Source organism: Tiliqua scincoides, chromosome 5 (genome assembly GCF_035046505.1).
Source record: "Tiliqua scincoides isolate rTilSci1 chromosome 5, rTilSci1.hap2, whole genome shotgun sequence".
Taxonomy (NCBI): Eukaryota; Metazoa; Chordata; class Lepidosauria; order Squamata; family Scincidae; genus Tiliqua; species Tiliqua scincoides.
The window spans coordinates 20,952,711-20,973,654 of NC_089825.1; the positions used below are offsets into that span (position 1 = coordinate 20,952,711).

Consider the following 20,944-nt stretch of genomic DNA (forward strand, 5'->3'; position numbering starts at 1 on the left):
AGTTTGGAAACTGCTGGATAAAGCATAATACTTGTAAATGTTGTACTGTGATACCTGTAATTCTTCTTTTTACCTCTCACCATAACTGCCAGGATCTCTGTAGAAATATTGAACAAGAGTGGTGATAGAGAACACCCCTGCCTGATATCTGTTGCAACCTGATTTCAGAGCACCAATGTCCATTAATTAAAAAGTTTGCAGTTGGAACACTAGATATTAAACCTAGACAAAGACATAAGCCTATCTCTAAATGCCATTGCCAATAGTGTTTCCGTAAGGAAATTCCATTCGATGTTATCAGATACCTTTTTTGCATCTACAGATGAAGTAGTTGTGATTCCTTTTGTTTAACAAAATTTAACAAAAATTCCCAATCTCTGCGATTAAACTTATGTAGTATATTTATCATAATACTTTATGAATTATTGATTAATTTTCTGATCTGTTTTAGCCTCCAGGTAGACCTTTATTTAATTTTCTTGCATGAACCCTTTGTGGTTATGTATTTAACTGATACAAAGCCAGGTTTATTACTGTACTGTACTGGAAATATCTCTGCTTTTTCAGTAAATAAGGGCGCAATCCTAACCCCTTATGTCAGTACTTTCCAGCACTGGCATAGCGGTGCCAATGGGACATATACTGCATCCTGCAGTTGGGTGTCACTCAATGGGGCCTCCTCAAAGTAAGGGAATGTTTGTTCCCTTACCTCAGAGCTGCATTGCCCTTATGTCAGTGCTGGAAAGCACTGACATAAGGGGTTAGGATTGCACCCTAAGATATTTAGCTTCCACTTGTGCATCTGAGATGTTTTGGTTTATATTTTGCATTTTATAATCCCTGTTTCACATTTGGTAGCCTAGGTTGTACATTTGTTTCACCCTTCCTTATTTTTGATAAAAAATATTCTATAGTTTCTTTTTTTAATTATTATGGTGAGCTCATGTTGAAATAATTTGCCCCTGCAACCAAGCTGAGTTCAGTTTGGGACCTCGTCACATGCATTTCAACTAGGTATTAAACAGTTGCCTGTTCCAGATATGTCATTACTAACTTCAGTCATTCAGAGTCCAGGTTTTTCTGTGGCTGGGAAAAACTGCTAGCTTTGGAACCTAGATAAGGACCAACCTTATCCAGTTGAGAAATGAGATCATGAAGGATTTATTATTTGTGACAGGTTAGAACAAAATTTTCCTAATCAATGCTTCTCATTTTCTAAATGTAATGGACCCTCTGTATGTGTGGATTCGCAACCCACAGATTTTATTATCTGCAGGTCCTGGAACTGACGGGTTGGATCCTCATGGACCTGGAGGGTGTTCTGAGGTCTGGGGAGGCTGATTATTTTGTAGGCCTTTGGAGGGCTGGGGAAGCCCTCCGAAGGCCTTTTAAGGTATTAAAATGTGACTTCTGGTTTTCCAAAAAAATCTGACCTTCTAAAGCTTCCCAAAGGCCTCAGAACATCCTTTGGAGGCAATGGGAGTGCAGCTTCTGTAGCTTCTGGAGGATTTCAGGACCCCCAAACCTGCAGTTTTCAACATCTGCGGGTTTCCTTATCTATGGAGGGTCCTGGAAAGGAACTCCCATGGATAACACAGGATGCCCTGTATCTCCAATTACATTACTTTATCCCACCAGTTAGATTTGGTAATTCTTTGAATAGGAGTGTGACCATTTTGCGGTCCCAGTTGTGCAAGGCAGTTCTAAGGAAACCTTGTCCAATACGTATAAAATTCTGTTGGACGCATCAGCCATTTCTTTTGTATTCTTCTCTTATATAAATTAAACGGGAACCAGACTTTAACCCTCAAAGGCAGACAAGGAATCTTCTAGGTTATATATCAAGGTTGGACTTGAGAAAAACCATTATAAGTTATTGAACAGGTGGTATTATATACCTGACTTACTTCATGAGATGTAGCCAACCATTATGGATACTTGTCAGTGACACATCAATTACATAGGTTAATTTTCTTGTATATGGTCTGATTGCCCAATTACACTGGAATTTTTGAGGATATTTCAATAGGAGATACTAGGTATGAGATCTTATTCCTCATAGAATAATCAAGGTAACAAAGGAAAAACAGGGGGAATAAGATCTCAGAACAAAGGACAAAGGACACTAGTTTCTAATGTAACAGAAGCTGAAATACTTTGTTCAGCAAACTTGGAGACATTGTTTGGATTGTGCGTGGAATACTTCTGGTGCATTTTTAATTTGTGTGGGTGTGTGTATAAACTTTTTAATTTAACTACTAAAAACAAACGACTTCATAACAATGTGGAGGTGTGTTAGGCTGTATTGGTTGCACCAGAGGTTCTCAAACTGGGGCGTCGCAATACCCCAGCCTGCGAAGCCCTACCTCTGGCCCATTAAGGGGTGGGAAAGGGAGGAAGGCAACAATGCAGTCCCCAGGATCATGCTGTTGCCAGGGACAAGGGGAGGGGGTTTCTACTTACCTGCAGCCAGCTCCAGCCTCCTGGGGGGCCTACGGACCCTCTGCTAAAGTCTCCAACTTCTGTAAAAAGTAAAAACAAACACCCACTTCCCATTTTCATTGTGAAATGGGAAGTGTGTGTGTTTTTTTACTTCTTACAGAAGTTTAGAGACTTGGGGAGACCTGCAGAGGGGTACACAGGCTCTCCAGGCCCCCCAGAGGCTGGAGCGGGCTGCAGGTAAATAGAAACACCCTCCCATCCCTGACAGCAACACAATACTGGGGATTGCATTGCTGCCTTCCCCCCTCCCTCGCAACAACTTACCTGGGTTTTCAAACTCCCTGAGAGTTTGAGAACCTCTGAATTACACATATGTGAAAGATATTCTTGGGACTTTTGTTCTGTGCTGGCGAATTTGGTAATGAGAGACATTGTTAGCAGGTTGTTGTCGTGGTCTGATCATTTCCTGATCAAACAACTTTTGAATCTGAACACTGACCTATACAGGTCTGGGGAACTAGTTAGGATAGACTGGCTTAAGAGAATTATGGATTCTTTCCATTTTTCACAGAATTAGTGGGAGATTGAAAGTGGTTTGTGGAGTATGGAAATTGGGACAATCAGCTGAGCTCCTCTCTAGTATTTACTGATTTCAAGAATGATCTTTTGTACTAATGTAATTCTATGCGTGTCTACTCAAAAGTTCCATTATAGTCAATGGGACTTACTCCCATGTAAACATGGATAGAACTGCAGCCTGTAAGTGTAGAAGAAAACTAATTCAGCTGCAGAAAAGATTCAGGGAATTGACTATCTCCTCACACTAAGATGTTAGCTGGGGATGAGCTTAGACTTCATAAATAATACTCTTTATTTTGTGACCTGTCCTGTAATTTCATGTTATAAGGGTACAAGCAGCAGGGTCTGACTTGCTAAATGGTGCAGAGGCCAATACTAGTTCAATGTTAGCACCTTACATTGTACCTGGAAGCAGGCTGGTGCACACCTCTCAGCATCCATTAGTAGATGAGCAGGGCATTTTTCACCAGTTGAAGCTTCTAACTGATGTTCAGTGGCAGCCCTATGCGCATGACACAGAGCACATTGTAGCAGTTAGTTTGGGAGGGTAACATTGATGGTTTTCATTTTTTAAAAAATTAAAATTGTTTGCGATGATTTGATTTCTAATATTCCTTTTGAGAATGGAAGGCAACTCGAGGGAGGTTGTTGATTTCCATCCCCTTAGCTGGCCACTATGCCATACCATGTACCATTTTGCACCATTTTGCAGGACTTCCCTGCAACCCTCTGGAGTGACTTTGGTGGGCGTATAGGGCTACACCTGAAGCAGCAGTTGGCACACACTGTGTGTGCTCAGAAGTGCCTTTCCCTCTTGCAGGGCGATATTTGGCTCTGAGCCTATCTCTCTTAATACATCCTCAAAGATATGTAAACGGCTTGGCTAAATATCCTTTTGCATGAATCAGATTGCAAAGTCGCTACCTGCATCTGATTGTCATTTATCCAACTGAATGTTTCTATCACTCCTGCCCCTTCCTTTCCCCTGCCTCTGGAGGATTAATAAAAAAGGACATGAAGGCACTTAAAATAATTAAGGTAGTTCTTTACTACAGAAAACTGCTTTGTATGCATGTCCACAGGTTAGTCATTGTCATTTTACTTTTCTCTGCTATGCCAGCTGTTCAACCAAGTCCTCCAGAGTTAAAAGAAAAATGATGTGTAAATGTACAGGTTTCAAGGCATAATTTTTTGAGAGCTTTATTTTTAATTATTTTGTAGAGGATTGGAGGAGGCAGATGGAGATGGGTTTCCGATGCACAGGAAATTGATCCATAAGTTACAAAATGGCATTGCAGAAGTGCAATTCACGTGTGGTTCTGAACTCTAATGAAACTTCTGAAGTGGGCTCATTTGCAAGTCTTGCCTGCACTGAGATTCACGTGTTCGGGAAGTCAAAGTCCTCCCACTGAGCTATGGCAGTGTTTCTCAAACGGTGGGTCATATAGTACCCAGCTCCGCTGCTGTTGAAAATACAGAACTGAAAATACAGGGTACAGAGGTGCTGGGCAGGGCAGGCTCCCAGTGGGAGGGAGGCATGGTGCTTTGCCCTGAATAGGTGGGAAGATGGGATGCTGGAAAGGGCGAGGGCTGCGTGGTTGGAGAAGGATCCAAGTCTGTGTTCTGCTTTGACTTCTGAGCTGGAATGTTTGAATTCCAAGCTATGCAAAGTAACAGGATGAGCATGCTATGTAATGGGACTTTAGACTAATGCAGCTTAGGTTTGAAGCCTAAATTGATGTTACTTCTGGCCATGAATCACTTCCAGGTTAATGACATCCCTTCCGATGGGTCCTAACAGATTGTCATTCTAAAACATGAGTCCTGGTGCTAAAAAGTTTGAGACCCACTAATCTATAGTCTTTAGAAATTGAAATTTGGTGCACATTAATTGACATGTTGTCTGCCCCTACTCCATGATGTATGAAAAAACTGATCCACACCATTTTATATGAAAACTCCTTTACAAATCATAATTTGGATGGCCTAGTGTAGGCTAACGTCTTATACAGGGCACCCATCATTCTAGAGGCTCCTGTTGGCAGTCCTGGGTCAAGCAAGTGTGCCAAGTTATTGGGGATTGCAAAAAAGTTCAGTGGACAGTCTGACCAGGGGAAAATTCCTTACATATCTTTTGATCTGATGCTAAAAGATGGTTGATATGCACTTCATGAAGCAATTCTAATTTGCATTTGCAGCCAACATTAATATTATAACTTGGGAGGCCAATTTCACTAGACTGTATTTATTGCTTGAATAAGGATTTTCACTTTCAAAACTTTGTTTGCAGACGCAGTAGGTACGATCTTGTGTAAGTTTCCCTCCATTGTTATACTGCTCATGTAAGCAAACCATTGATGTAAGCAACTGAATGTCCAAGTTACGGATGATTTTTCAGGTGTGAATTATCTTTCACATTACTACATTTACGCGTGAACATTATTTTTTGAAGTTTCTGAAGAGAGAAGTTTCTCATCGTCCTCCCCTGTCATGTCCTTTTCTTGCTATCTCCAGTTAATAATACTCTCTGAGGAGGCAAGATTGTGAAAACTATAAGGATGTTGGGGGGGGGGGGAGAATTACAATGCTTCCTCACTTTAATAGCCCACAGTTAATAGCACCAGGTGAAAGTTGAGGCATCTGGTGTACCCCTTCAGGTAGCAGGAGATGGTGTCCTAGTCCTGCTCAGATTTTTAGCAAGTGTGCTGCTATAGCTTTCACTAGTGCCAGGCTTCATGGTCACTTTTTCTGTTCTCTCTAATTAGTATATCTAGTTACAGTAAACAATTCTGGGAGGGCATTATGAGGGTGGGGAGTGGGTGGATAAGGTCCCAGGAGGGGGTATCGGATCAATAGTGGAGTCCCCAGTCTCATTATTTTATAATATTAGAGTCATGGCATAAAAAAAAGGATGAAGCCCACTTATCTATGTGAAATCACTTGGAGATAACTGTGTGGAGATTTTGAGTTTGACATCATCAAATGTTGATAGTGCTCACCTCTCCTTGGTCTAAAATGGGAGGAAGAGACCATGGAATTACTCAACTGGTAATGAACTGGGTGAGGGCTAATACACTGAAGATTAATTCAGACAAGACAAAAGTTATTCCAAACAGTGGGACTTCTGATCCAGCAGTAGTGGTATAGCCTGTTTTGAGTGGGTTCACACTCCCTTGAAAAATCAGGTTTGATTTTGAGGAGTGCTTCTGGGAATGCAGCCTTACTTTTGAATTCCAGAGCAATGGCTTTGGCCAAAAGATGTTTGCCTAGCCTGGGCTGGTATACCAACTGCACTTGTTTCTGGGGAAGGTTGACCTACCACAATCAAAAAAACCTAAATTGCATCAAGACTGGATTACTGAATTGTATTGCTGTTGAAGAGTGTCTAGAAGCATCAGCTGGTTCGGAATGTATTTCTAAGAGTTTTGACAAGAAGTAGTTTCTTTTAGCATATGACTCTCCTCCTTTGTTCCAGCCAAACTGGCTTCTAGGCTATTTGGGACTGAATTCAAAGTGCTGGCTGTTTCCTTGAAAGCTTGGAGCAACTTAGGACCAGGATACATAAAGGACTGCCTCCCCAGGATGAGCCTGTTTGCTGTCTTAAATAATCAAGGGAGACCTTTTTGCAGATTCCTTTGCAACCAAAGCAGGATGTAGACCTGCTTTGTTGCAATGCCTAGGCTCTGGTTGTGTACCAGCTCCAGCTTGTTGACTTTCCAGAGGCATCAGGTTGCCCACTGTGACAAACAGATGATGGGTTTGATGCAAGCTGTTCTTACATTCCTATGTTCCCTGGGAACCCTGCCCAAGAAGATTCATCTGGCCCCTTCCTATCCAGAGGGTGGATTAGTTAGCTTGTTTCTTCTAACGGAATTTGCAGTTATGGGGGCCCCCTGTACACATTTACCTGGAAGTAAGTCTCATTGAACTCAAAAGACTTCTGAGTAAGCATGCCTAGGATTGTGTTGCAAGAAAGGAAAACGGTTTAAGAATCCTTAGAATACAGCTGTTTAATTATGGTTTTATTTTCATTCTCTGTTGAGTAGTCAAAAGATGCCATTTGCTCCTATTTGTATGTAAAAAAAAAAGTTATGAGTTTGACTTACAGGAATTGATTTTTTTGATGGGTGTTTTGGGGAACTGGAATTTATTGCTCATTTGTCTGTGTGGAAGAAGCATTTTCTAAATAACTCCTTTATGTCCACCCATATCCTTCATTTGCAAAATGTGGACTTACATTAAAATTTTTGCATCAGATTTCTGGGTGCCAGAAGAGCTCTGTTGTATATCTTTTTTTGGGTTTCTAATTTCAGAGAAATTGCAGCTTAGTTTCTGTGCAAATTGCAGGCCTTAAAAATGAAGCTTTTGGCATTACTTTCAGATCTTCATTGATCTGAAAGACTTGTATGTGAAGACTTGTAGGGAATATCCACCAAAAACTCTTTCACAAGTCCCATTGAAATAAATGAGCACTGAAAGTGCAGCGGTGTGGTGCTGCATAACTCCCATTTGCTTCAATTTGGTGGGGACAGATTAATTTCCTGGTGGATGATGCTGGTAGAAGGTACTTCATCTGTTTATAGTGCTGAGGAATACGGTATACTGAGACTCCTAAATGATTTCTTTTGAGGTGGAATACTTTTTTTAATTATAAGACGGGCACACATTCATTAATGTAAAGGATGGGGTTAAACCCTTTCCATTTATTTCATTTAGACCAGAAAATATTAATTACTTTTACTCATTTACTAGCTTGGATGCCATTTGAGTCAGTGACCTATGGTTGTACTTTTGGGACAGCATGATGATTTCCTGGGGAAAATCATTAATTTGGGAGGTGCTTGTCACCACTCTAAAACATTATTTTTTAAAGCCCAATCTAGTATAAGAGCACAAACAGATTAGCAGTATCTTTTGAAAGCTGTAGCCTCTATTCTTAAAGCTGTTTATGCTTTCTTTGTTTTGTGTTTTGATCCATCTTTTTTTTCCTTGTCATCTCTCCCCATATTGTGATGCAAAACAAATGGAAGATTGAATTAAAGTGTAAATTTACCAAGGAAGGACCTTTCAGTTATTACTGTATACTCCTATGAAACAAGACTTACTTATTTTGCTTCTAAGGTCCAAGGAAGGACCTTTCAGTTATTACTGTATACTCCTAGGAAACAAGACTTACTTATTTTGCTTCTAAGGGCCTTGGGTGCCCTTCAGGGAGAAAGGCAGGATATAAATAAATACATTTGTTTGATTTAAAATATGTATGCCATGGTGAGTGAGCATGAAGGCAGCTGGATCTTTTTTACATAATTGTAAAGAATGTATGTGTGAACATCACAATGTATGAAGGTGCCTCTTCATGTATGCTTGTATCAAGTGAGTCAGCCCACTGGCTCATCCAACTCATTATTGCCCACACCAGAGTCCAAACATTTTGGCAGGAGGGCCACATTATCTTTCTGACACTGTCGGGGGCCAGGGAAAAAAGAATTAATTTACATTTAAAATTTGAATAAATTTACATAAATGAATGTATTAGAGATGGAACTTATATGAATGAATGAAGGTCTTGCAGTAGCTCAAGACCTATAAGAAACCTTGCATAAAGCAAGGTTGGTTTTTCCATTGTTGCTGCTGCTGCATCACAGATGTGAAACAGCAAGCAGTGGAGGGAGCCCTCATCCCACAACTCATGTGAGAGGTTGAACAGTTGCCGTCATGCTGAGAGCTGTTGTGTTGGGCCAGTGCGGGCTCCAGCAAGTCTCCGAAGAGCCAGAGGCTCATTGGAGATTTAGGGCTCCCCACGGGCTGGATTGGGAGTCCCTGAGTGCCACAAGTGGCCCCCGGGCTGGGGTTTGGGCACTTCTGGTCTATACTGACTGGCAGTGGCTATCCTAGTATTTAGATAGGCCTCTTCTCCATACATGTCTGAGGATACCACAAATCAGTGATTTGCAGTGAGGTTCAAGGCTGGGGAGGCATAGTGTGCGGAGCTGGGGGACATGATACCATCCGGCTGCAAGGCATTCAGGGGTCTGTCGGGAAGCCTCAGTGAATCACTTGCGCAGTCACAGCGAAGACCGAACTCTTGTTGCCCCAGCTCTAGTGTCTTGGAGACTTAAGTTTGTGGCAGTGACAGCTCAGCCTCCCTTGTGATCACATAACCGCTCAGAAACTGGGTGAAGCACATGTGCAATCACAGGGGTGGCTGACCTATCACTGCGGCAAGCTCTAGTCTCTCCCTTTTTGAGAGGCTATTTTCATTAGAGGCATATGAGGCTCCACCAGGCATGTGAGGCTCTGCGCCTCCTTGTCTGCACATCCCTACCAAGGATTGAATCTGGGATCTTCTATGCGCAAAGCTGATCTCTACCACTGAGTTGAGCAAAAAGAAGAAGGGAGAGTTGTTCAGGTTGGGTGTTTCTGTGGTAGCAGATACTGTTGCTTGAGGCTGTGTTGTACAGGAATGTTGAACTAGTAGGCTAGTTCAGTCAGCCCACTAAGCAATTCTGTCTTGTTCCTGGTGGCATTACCCAATTTTAATTGAGGCATGCTCAACATTTATATCTAAGTGTAAGAAATAGATTATTTTTTCAGAATTTGTTGAAGAGATTGAGATATTCTCTGCCTCTCAATGTGTAGCTCTCTTTGATTTTGTATGTAATAGCCATGCCTGAATTTGTGTGAATCACTGAAAAACCCTTGCCATCAAGTGGTGCCACTTTCTATGGAGTCTTCTTCTCCCACAAAGCAGTGAAGCGTTCAACAAAATATGCTTGTGGCCTTTTGAATTTGCTGGAGAACAGAGTGGCCCCAAACAATTCAGGAGGTGGCCATCATTGATCTACGAGTTAACGGTAGAATTAAATGAACATAAAATGGTCAGGAAAGTAGTGGAGAATTAATTTTTTAAAATGTAGACATAATTAATGTACATAGAAGAGTAAACTGATTAATATTCATTTAAAGCAAACAGTTGAAAATGAGTAGAGAAGACCAATGTTCTTTGATATTTTTCCATTTTGATTTTAAATATTGGATTAAAAGCTGCAGACAAAATGTTGCTTGGGATCATAACTAAAAATACTTATATAACGCGGCATGAAGATCCCGTATTGAAGTGCAAATTTGAGATCTGAATAGGCAAGAAAAGCTTCAGCAACACATTATGAAGCTCTGAAGATGAAATACTGAAGATGGCTGTACATCAGTTGCATTGGCACAACATTTTGGGGTTATAGCTCTCCCTCACCCCAATGTCTGTTGTTGGGTTTTGCCTATGTATTTTGTAACAGATTTTTAAAAATAACTATTCCATAGTTCAGTGATATATCTGAATGCACATGTTCTGTCTTTTAAAATTTAAAGAACTTCAGCCTGTCCGCTAACCACAGGGGTCTCTCAAATTATAAATGAATCACAATTAGTCTTTCTTTACTTGTTTCTGACTACTTAATATTTTATTTGTTTTTCTCTTCTCCGTTGTTTTCCTCTGTGCCTCTGTTTAATTTGTTCCATGATTGGCACACTAGAGAGATTGACAGATACCCCTTTGTACCTGATGTCCGGAGGTCACATAAGAAATAGTAGATTATATTTGACTCCCAGGGTAAAGAACACTGACATACACAATGGAAACTTTAAACCTGGCCTAGGCTGTGCAGTTGTAATATAGCTATTTACCTTCCTTGAAGCTAAACAAACAATTTTTAATTGCTTTAATACAGGAGTATTTAGATTTTAAGTCAGATGTCACACAGGCAAGATTTAACGCTGAGGTATTCTGACATGCTTTTATAATTATAATGGTATCTATAAGCCTGACTATTGCTTGGCCTTTCAGCTTGAAATGCATGAGTGTGTACAGATGTATCTACAAAGAGGCATGATAACCTGTTTTATGGAGTAGACCAATGGTTCCCAAACCGTGGGTCAGGGCCCACTGATGAGTCAGGACCTGATTTTTGGTGGGTCACCAAAGGGTGATGGAAAGATCAGGTAACTAATTGCTTCAAGCCCTGAGGCTGTTCAAAAGTCAAATACTGTAGCTGCTAATTACCCCGCAAAGAGTTCAGGTCCTGCAGTTTGCAAGCATGTGTAAATATCGGGAGATAAATGTTTCAGGGTCTTTTTTCTGGTTATTATTAGTTATAAAGAAATAAATAAAATATTTCTTTCTAGATCTCCTTTTTAAAAAGTCTGATAAACCTAGGTGGGTCCCTCTTAGCCTTTATCCTCTTAGCCTTTAGCCAATCAGGTATCCTGATTGAATACCAATTGTTTCTTCCCATTTGTAGCCCCCATGCCAGTGATTGGGGGCAGTTGGGAGAACTCCTCAAGGTAAGGAAATGTTCATTTCCTTACCTCGGAGCTGCATTGCAGCCGTATTGGTGCTGGAACATTGGTTAGGCTTAAAACCTACTTTTTTGTTGAAACTTCAAAAACTGTTCTAAGAAGGGAGTGGGTGAGCATACTCTTGATGCTCACATCTATGAGTATGTATTTTCAGGCTATACATGTAATGAACATTCAAGGATGTACATTAGACCAAATGCAGTGAATGTGCTTCCATAGCTGTATGTATGTTTGTAGGCATATTAAGAGATTTGTACATTTTAACTCTCCAAAATCTAAGGAACGGAATTTGGGTTATGTGCTTTTGTGATCCCTGTTAGGATGCAATAATACACTGCAGGAGACTGGCATGGAATCATAACTGTCATGTTTGCAATCATTAAACCTTTCAAATTTCTTCATTAGATTTTTAATGTTGAGAGTGACAACATGATGTTGCACTCTAATGCAACTTCTTTATAACAATAAATGTAACTTTATTTTCGTTACATCGTATTCGTCACAACTTGGATGCCACATTGACAGTGTCTGACGATGTCCCCTTGGCAACTGCTTGTCCTGTGTTGTAGGATTCTTTTCAGCTTGTACAGCCTGAGGATGTGGACAGACTCCTTTGGAGTGTGAGGCCATCTGCCTGCCTGCTCGACCCTTGCCCAGCTTGGTTGATAAGAGCTGCCCGGGGTGGGCTGGCTGAGTGGACAGGGAGGGTGGTCAACTCTTCCTTGATGGAGGGGACGTTACCACTTGCTTTGAAACGGGCAGTGGTTCGCCCCCCCCCCAAGAAGCCCTCCCTGGATTCCACTGTGTTGGATAACTACCAGCCAGTCTCCAACATCCCGTTTCTGGGCAAGGTAATTGAGCGGGTGGTGGCGTCCCAACTCTAGAGGGTCTTGGATAAAGCGGATTATCTGGATCCTTTTCAATCTGGCTTCAGGCCGGGCTTTGGGACGGAAACCGCCTTGGTCGCCTTGGTGGATGACCTACGCCGGGGACTGGACAGGGGAAGTGCGTCCCTGTTGGTCCTGCTGGACCTCTCAGCGGTTTTCGATACCATCGACCATTGTATCCTTCTGGGCTGATTGGTCGAGTTGGGAGCTGGAGGCACTGTTTTGCAGTGGTTCCGCTCCTACTTGGAGGGTCGGTCCCAGATGGTGGTGCTGGGGGATGCTTGTTCGACACCCTGGCCCTTGAGGTGCGGGGTGCCACAGGGCTCAATTCTGTCCCCCATGCTATTTAATATCTACATGAAACCGCTGGGAGAGGTCATCTGGGGCTTTGGAGTGGGGTGCCATCAATATGCCGATGACACCCAGCTCTATCTCTCCTTTTCTCCAGACTCCAGGGTGGCGGTTGAGGGCCTGGAGTGCTGTCTGGAGGCAGTGAGGATCTGGATGGGGGCTAACAAGCTGAAATTAAATCCGGATAAGAAAGAGGCTCTCCATGTTCGGAAATCCTCGATGCAGGTGCTGGACTATCGGCTTGCGCTGAATGGGGTTGCACTCCCTCTGAAGGAGCAGGTCCGCAGCTCGGGGTTCCACCTGGACTCGCAGCTGCTCCTGGATTCCCAGGTGGCGGCTGTGGCTAGGGGGGCCTTCGCTCAGCTTCGGCTGGTGCGCCAGCTGCGGCTTTACTTGGATCGTGCAGACCTGGCCCCGGTGATCCATGCCTCGGTGACATCGAGATTAGATTACTGTAACACGCTCTATGTGGGGCTGCCCTTGAAGATGGTTCGGAAACTGCAACTAGTGCAGAATGCGGCGGCCCGTGTGGTTACTGGAGGTAGGCGGTTCGACTCTGTCCGCTTCTCCAGTGGCTGCGTTGGCTGCCCATTCGTTTCCGGGCCCAATTCAAGGTGCTGGTATTGACCTTTAAAGCCCTATACTGCTCTGGGCCAGGGTATCTTAGAGATTGCCTACTCCCGTACAATCCGGCTCGTCCTCTTAGGTCATCAGAGAAGGCCTTTTTACAAGTGCCGCCGCCTAGGGAGGTACGTGGGGCGGCTGCAAGAAATAGGGCCTTCTCAGTAGTGGCACCAACGCTATGGAACTCCCTTCCCCTTGACTTAAGAATGGCTCCCTCTCTTGAGACCTTTCGGCGAGGCCTGAAGACCCTTCTGTTTAAACAAGCCTTCTGAGTTCTCGGCCTTTTAACATCTTTTTAACATCTTTTAATATTTTTTACAGGCCTGATTCTTTTATGACTTCCTGCTGCTCTATGCTCTTTTTACCTATTTTTACTCTGACTGTTGTTTTTTTTATGATGTGTTAATATGTTTTTATTTGTTTTTAAATTATGTTTTTAATATGTTGTAAGCCGCCTTGAGTCCCTTCGGGGAGAAAGGCGGGGTAAAAATAAAGTTGTTGTTGTTGTTGTTGTTGTTGTTGTTGTTATTTTGTCTGTGCCGTGTGCACAATTATAATTTTTTCCTTCCATGTAATAAATTTCACTATTTAAATATTGGATTAAATCACACAAGCCTTCGTTTTCCTAAGTGATTAATTTCTGTTGCTGAAAATTAATCATCTCTAGAGTAAAGTTTTAAAATGTCATTGCAACCAGCTGCTTTGAGATGCTAAATTCATTTCAATATTTTCTTAAAGGAGGCCAGACAGCTGTATGTGGAATATAAAGAAACAAAAATGAAGGAGAAGGAAGATGCGCTGGCTCGAGCTGAACTAGAAACACTTCAAAGTGAGTTGGTGTTAACCAGTCTTGATTCCTACACCATAACATAATGTATCCTTTTCACATACATATTTTAGAAGATAAATATTCTCACACCTTTTTGAAGCATGAACTGATTTCCTGCTTGCATTCTTTCATACTGTAGTGTAGAAAACAGGTTGGCTCAAACATTTCTAAATTGCCCGTCAATAAAGCTATTGGGCAACCTAGAATAAAATAGAAACAATGCAATTATAGGGTGGCCATCATTATCCATGAGGGTTCCGTTCCCAGAACCCCTATGGATGCTGAAATCCATGGATGTTTGAATGGATTGGACCTTCCACCTTCCAAATGCAACCAGAACAAGGTTCAATTTGCATCCGGAGCCCTTCTGAGGCCCACATGCGGTTTACCAGAAGTTCACTTTTAAAGGCTCTAGGTGGCTTTTCGAGGCCTGCAAGAGACTATGCGCTATTGCATTTTTCCAGTATTTGAAAAATTTCCAGTTTTTGCCTCTGTGAGCCTCAGAAAGCCTCCCAGACACAACCAAAATGAGATTGTGGTTGTGTCTGGGTGGTCTTCAGTGAATCCATCCATGCGTTCAGAACCTGCAGATGATGAAATCCGTGAGTTCCAAATCTGCAGATATAGAGGGCCCACTATATATAAAATCATAATTAAAACGAAAACAGAATAAAAATGACACAGTACTTAAAAACTGAGCAGAGTGGGTCAAATGGAACCTGAACCCAAATAAATAAAAACAAGTCAATGATTTTTTTTTTTTATGAAACAGAACGAGACCCAAACAAAATCCCTTGACTGCTATGAACCAGAATGTAACCCCTATACACACAAAGTGGTAATGGGTTCAAAAATATATGGTTCAGAAAGCAGGTGGTCCATCTGCAATAATATGATTAAAGTTTTATTTTCCTATTTTTAATTGTATTGTATGCATTTCCTTTTTAAATTCTTTTTAAAAAATAAAAAATGAGCAGTCAAGTTATTTTTCTTATTTAAATAGTTCTTGTATATCGCAAACAAATGCATTGTACAAATACATGACATTGTAAGTATTTATTTTGTAGAGTTCTGTTATTTTTCTGCATGAAATGGATCTAAACTGGTTCAAAGTATCTGAACTGGTCACCAAACAACTTTTTCAACCAGAACTGGAGAGTTTTAAAGTACTGATCAACCAGAATGGAATTCACATTTTTAATGATTCGACCCCCTGGAGTGGATAAAAACAATTTTAAAACCAGCTTCCTCTTCATATTGGAATAAAAATGTCTTCACCTGGCGTCGGATTGACAACACAGTTGACACCAGGCAAGCCTCCTTTGGGGGGCATTCTGCTCAGGATGTGGTAATTGTTGTATGAAGTTACCTAATGATACCTGAATTTCTGATGTATATTGTTGGGCAGTGAATCAGTTGAGCAATAAATATCCATGGGAGAAATGTGAAAGAAATGCTGATAGTCCCCAAAGAAAGGACTGGGGTAAAATCTCAGAGAAGTAATCATTGTGAGGCTGTCTTGATTTTGTGCCTGGAAATAATTTCAGTGATTGGGTGCATTTTTATAGCAGTTTCAAATTGGTTTGACTTTAAGTATTATAAAATGTGCTCAAAATTATACACATCTGTAGAGAATGTAGATGCATGTAGAGGCAAAGCTGTGACCCCTTTGATATTTTGACTTAGAACTTGGTGAGACTCTCTCTTGACCACTTACCCAATCAACTGCAATAAATAACTTGGCTTCGTTTTTGGAGGACAATGTTCTTTTTTTCTGTCCTTTTTTTTGAAAACGGGTTTAAATGAGGAAAAGGTTATAAATGATAGGATGAAGGCTGGGGAAGGATGTACAACTATTTTTTCTATATGCTGAAAATGTTTTGTTTCTTAAGCTACTGACTGTTCTGATCTAGTAGATACTCATTTTAAAAACAAAACAGAATACTCCTGGGGAAATAAGGGGAATTCCCATGAATAATTTAAAGTGTAAATTTTGTAAATCAGTTGTAAGTAATATCTGTTTGTGTCTGAAGATAAATCGGATAAAATCTGTATGCTGGAAAACTGTAATGCAAGGTTCTTAAGAGTTAATGCAGAGGACTGTTTGCATTAACAGGTGCACCAAAATGCCATAATATGATTTCCATGGGTTCCCTTCGGTTCTATAGATTTGCACTATATGCAGAGATTTTACACCCTCTTTTGATGATTCTGAGAGCTGTAATCTAGCAGATTTATGTGTACAGGTAGGTAGTATTCAGATTAAAGCCACATGTGATTGATACCACCTTCACCCTTCTCCCTCCCCCCAATTGCTCTTGAAACCAGATGAAGGAAGACTTAGGACAAGTTCACACATGCAGCATTCCTTGAATGACTTGCATTAGTGAGAGCATCTGTCTGTGATCAAACACCACAGACACATTGCTTTTCAGTGGAATTGCTTGCAACTTAAAAGTATTGAATGAAGTATTTATTTTTCACATTTTTATACTGCCCGTCCTCCAAGAAGCTCAGGATGGTATACATAGTTCCTTCTCTCCTTTTGTCCTCACCACAACCCAGTGAGGTAGGTTAGGTTGAGAGACAGTGACTGGCCCCAAGGTCACCCAGGAAGCTTCGTGGCTGAACAGGGATTTGAACCTGTCTCTTCCAGGTCTAAGTCCACCTCCCAAGCCTCTACCTTCCAGGTCTAAGTACACTATCCTGTCCCTTGGACCAAGAACTGTATATACTTGTGTGCATCAGTCTTTGAAAGATTTCAGTCAGGAACCTGATCGATTCTGTAGTTTTCTGACACTAACTCTACAAGCAATATTATCTGTTTGGTGGTGTGAATTTTCCAAGTTGTCTCATTACATGCGTATTATAACCCTGCAATGTCAGTATTAACTTTTTAAAATGATTGATTTTGGTGATTAAAGCAAAATACAACCTGAAACAAAATTGGAGCTGTCCTGTATCTACCTAACTTTGTAGTTCCCCCAAACCCCAAAAAAGGTGGGTTTAACATTTTTGTCCTCTATAGTGGAAAGTAGGACATAAGGATATTATGAAACTGATTAGAGGGATTTGTACTGGAGTCTGAGAAAGACTTATTTGGGTTAATGATATTATTTTCATTAGCTGGTAGAACAAATTGTCTGCCATATCATCTCCATCATGATGTATTTAGAAAGAAGGATGTTTGGGAAAAGATTACCGCATAACTTACTTAGATTAAAGAAACTCATTTTTTGTTAAATTCATTACAGTGTTGGATCTCAGATATAGTATTTAAAAAGCTGAAAATCCCCCATATATGCATTTCATATTCCCTTTAAATTCCTTGGGTTTCATCTTGAGAAAGCTAGTCATGGCTAAACCCAGTGGAATAAATGAAACAAGTTAGTTGTGAAAAACTTAAGTCCCAATGATTTAAACAAGACTATGCAGTCGTATGCATGTCTATTCAGAAATCTCATTGTGTTTAGTGGGGTTTATTCTCAGAAAATTGTGGTTAGCATTGCAGCCCAATCCGCCACAATTCCCTGTGCAGCAATGCAGCACAGCCTGCACTGAATCCTGCAGGGGAGTTTCAGAGGAGTTTATCACCTCAGGGTAAGGGAACATTTGTCCCCTTGCCCGGGGGATAGCCCCCTCAGGCCATCTAGGCCCGTTTGAACCTGCACCAGCTCTGTAACTGGTGCAGATCCACATTGACCTGGGAAGAAGGTCAGGTTTTGGTGTGCACTGCAGCCGCCAACCCCCTCTGGAATTATCTGCCCCATTCTGCCCTCCCCTTCCCCATTCTACCCCTTGTGTGGTTTTACCTGCTCTACTGAGTTTTCGGCCATCTGCTGGTGCACAGGAGGCTGCTCCAGCCTCCCTGCCAGCAACCAGGCAGTGCACACCAGTGGAGGCTGCTTTGCAGCTACCATAAAACCAGCTTGCATTGGTGCAATGTGCATTCCACAGCACCCATCCAGCATAGGATTGGGCCATTAAGAATTCTTTGGATACAACCATTTGCTGTGCTTCACATTGAAGTATATTCTGAAATAAAGTATGTTTCAGTAGATCCAAGGAAAATGGTTTCGCTGTAAAATGTTAACTCCTGAAATGCACATTACAATCAGGATATGAGTATTTTATTAGTCTCTAGTTCCCTGACCATCTTTTTAGTATGGAAGGAATTTCATATTTAAAGCTTCCTTTTTCTGTTTGAACTAAACCAGTTTCTTGTTACATGTAAACCTGGAATGGTGCTTGATTTACACTACAGTTAGATAAAACAAGCCAGCGTCAAGCTGTGGTTTCCAATCCTATTACATATTAACTCTGAGAACTTTAGGTAATAAACCAGTTTTCTATTTCAAACAATGTGCAATTGGAAACTTTTACATTTGTCCTCCATGTGCACTAAAGAGGAAAGGGAAGAAGGAGTACATGGACTCCGCAGTTCTCCTAACCTTATTCATTTAATGGAGATTAGTGGTTACATCTGAACACTGCCTCTATGGGTTTAAGATTTCCTGCCTGAATTTACCTCTCCTGGCCTAGCCATGAGGCTGACTGAAGAGCTTGCATACTAACAGGAGTAGTGAGTCTCCCCCAGTACAGGTGGCAAATCCACTTAGGCTGCTCCTGATTCTGACTGTGACCTATAAGCATGGGAATAACTTTTTTTATGTGTTGATATACTGTGTCTCTGAGCTAAGTTCCTGAACAGAGCTAGTGATTAAGTCATGTTTATTTTGCAGAGGAAAAGAAACCTAAAGTCAAGAAACCCAAGCCTGAATTTCCGGTATACACAGCAGCAGAAACAAATGCATATCTGCCATCATATGATCCTGGCACCTCTATTGAAGAGATTGAGGAACAAATGGATGATTGGTTGGAAGAAAGAAACAAGTCGCTAAAAAAGAAGGCAAGTACACCTATAGATCAAATCCAGGTGGCTAATATTACAACATAACAATGTGCAATTAACATTTCAAATCCACTGATAAAGGTCAAGAGTAATGTAAATCTCCACCCAATATGAGAGAGCTAAAGTAATGCTAATTGCTATATTAATAGTACAGGTGTCAGTGGCAAACTTACCCATTTCCAGAGTGAAGGTTCATGATGCTGCCCCCCCCCCCCGCGCGGTATGCCACCCTGCACCTTCAAAATGTAATGGAGCCTCGCACAACTCTAAGATCATCTGGAGAAGCCTTCTGGTTTTCCAAAAACACAGTTTCTGACCACGTTGGGAGCTCAGTAAGGCTTCCTGTGCTGTCCTAGCGTCGCGCGGGCTTAGCACCCAGGGCTTTTGCCCAATGCTGGATCCACTGCTGACAGGTGTAATGAGCTTTATGTAGTGTGTTCCAAACATGCAAAAATTATGTGTGTGACTGCTTATTAATACAGCCACAGCATAAATCCTTAACAGCATAATCTACCAGTTCCACTGAAGTTAGCACTGTCATGTTTTTATGCTCTTCCCATTCTTTTCAGTACAGGTTTTTCAAAGTTTGAAGCGGTTAACTCTGCAGCATATTTATTGTAAAGACAAGTCCCATTAGAGTGGAAATGTAGCTGTCCTGCAGTAGTTCAGGTATTTCTCTGTCTCTTTGGACCCCACTACTGACAAGATAGGGGGAGGGTAGGATCCTGGGCTATGCTGACATAGCCTTATGTATTTTGACATGGCTTCAGCCACTGAGGGAACTCAGTTCTGTACTTACCAAAGCATGGGGTGGGGGTGGGGATAAACTTGGGACTGTTCTTCCTTTCCTGGGAGAGAAAATAGGGCTGACACAACCTAAGTGAAGAACTCTGTGGGCGCAATCCTAACCAACTTTCCAGCACTTGCATAGCTATGCCAGTGGGGCATGTTTGGCATCCTGCAGTTGGGGGGGGGCAGTCATGAAGGCCTCCTCAAGGTAAGGCAGTGTTTGTTACCTTACCTCTGCGTTGCATTGCCCTTATGTCAGTCCTGGAAGGTTGGTTAGGATTGCGGCCTGTGTTAATTTTGCTTCCAACCTGGAATTTTTTTATTTTAGTCACCTGGGAAGGCCTTTAAAGAAGCTTTTAGATATTTATCCATTCTGACCGTGCTGAGCAGTCACATGCAGTGTCCTTCTACCCAGATTCATTCTCCATCAGTTTCCTCTATTGCACTTTTGAACATAGGTAGATCCCCATTCATGTATGAAAATGTGTGGGTTCTTGTGAAAGCATCTGCTCAACTGTCTTTTTTTTTTTAAGGCTGTTGCACACAAAATACTGGGAAACAGATTGAATTGTTCTAGGAAGGCCATACCTTGCCAGTACACATGGAACAGCTGTGTGCTAAATGCTTTCTTTTACTCTCTTGTATGCATGGTTTGCTATATTCTGAAATGTTAAATCATCTCCATTTGCCCCCTTAAGATTTGGGGAGTGGGGAAGAAGGAGCGAATGGTTGATTCGGCTTTGGAACAAAAAACTCTTCAAAGTGGGCATTACAAAGACATGAAAGGCAGATGGATTCGTAGGTGTGTGGCTCTACATGAGCCTAATAAGGCAATTGTGATTGATAGCAATTCATTTACCACACATTGAGGAAGTGAGTCTTGGACACTGCAGGGGAGCAAAAGTGACCATTATCTTGGATTTGCAGAGCGTGGTGCCAGTTACCAATGCATGAAGGGAAGCCCAAAATCTTACACATTTAAGAGAGTAATAATGAGCCATGTGATTTTGTTGCTGAGGGCTTTATAAGGCTTTGGCATTTGGTGCTTTTTCCTGTGACCGTTGTCACTGATCTGCAAACAGTTTCGGCACACTTGAGATTCAGCTTCATTTTAATATGGACATCTGCAGAAACTTTCTCAATGCTATTGAAATTGTGTGAATTTAAAATACATGCGTA

At 41.6% G+C, this 20,944-nt stretch overlaps 1 protein-coding gene across 2 annotated transcripts in view; it reads left to right on the forward strand.

Annotated features, from left to right (window-relative positions):
- Positions 1-20,944, forward strand: part of DNAJC1 (DnaJ heat shock protein family (Hsp40) member C1) — a 114,181-nt gene that overhangs the window by 48,054 nt on the left and 45,183 nt on the right. For both annotated transcript variants that reach the window (XM_066631196.1, XM_066631197.1), the window contains exons 7-8: positions 13,974-14,064; positions 18,807-18,973. In XM_066631196.1, the coding sequence (XP_066487293.1) occupies positions 13,974-14,064; positions 18,807-18,973 (258 nt within the window). The remainder of the gene's footprint in view (positions 1-13,973; positions 14,065-18,806; positions 18,974-20,944) is intronic.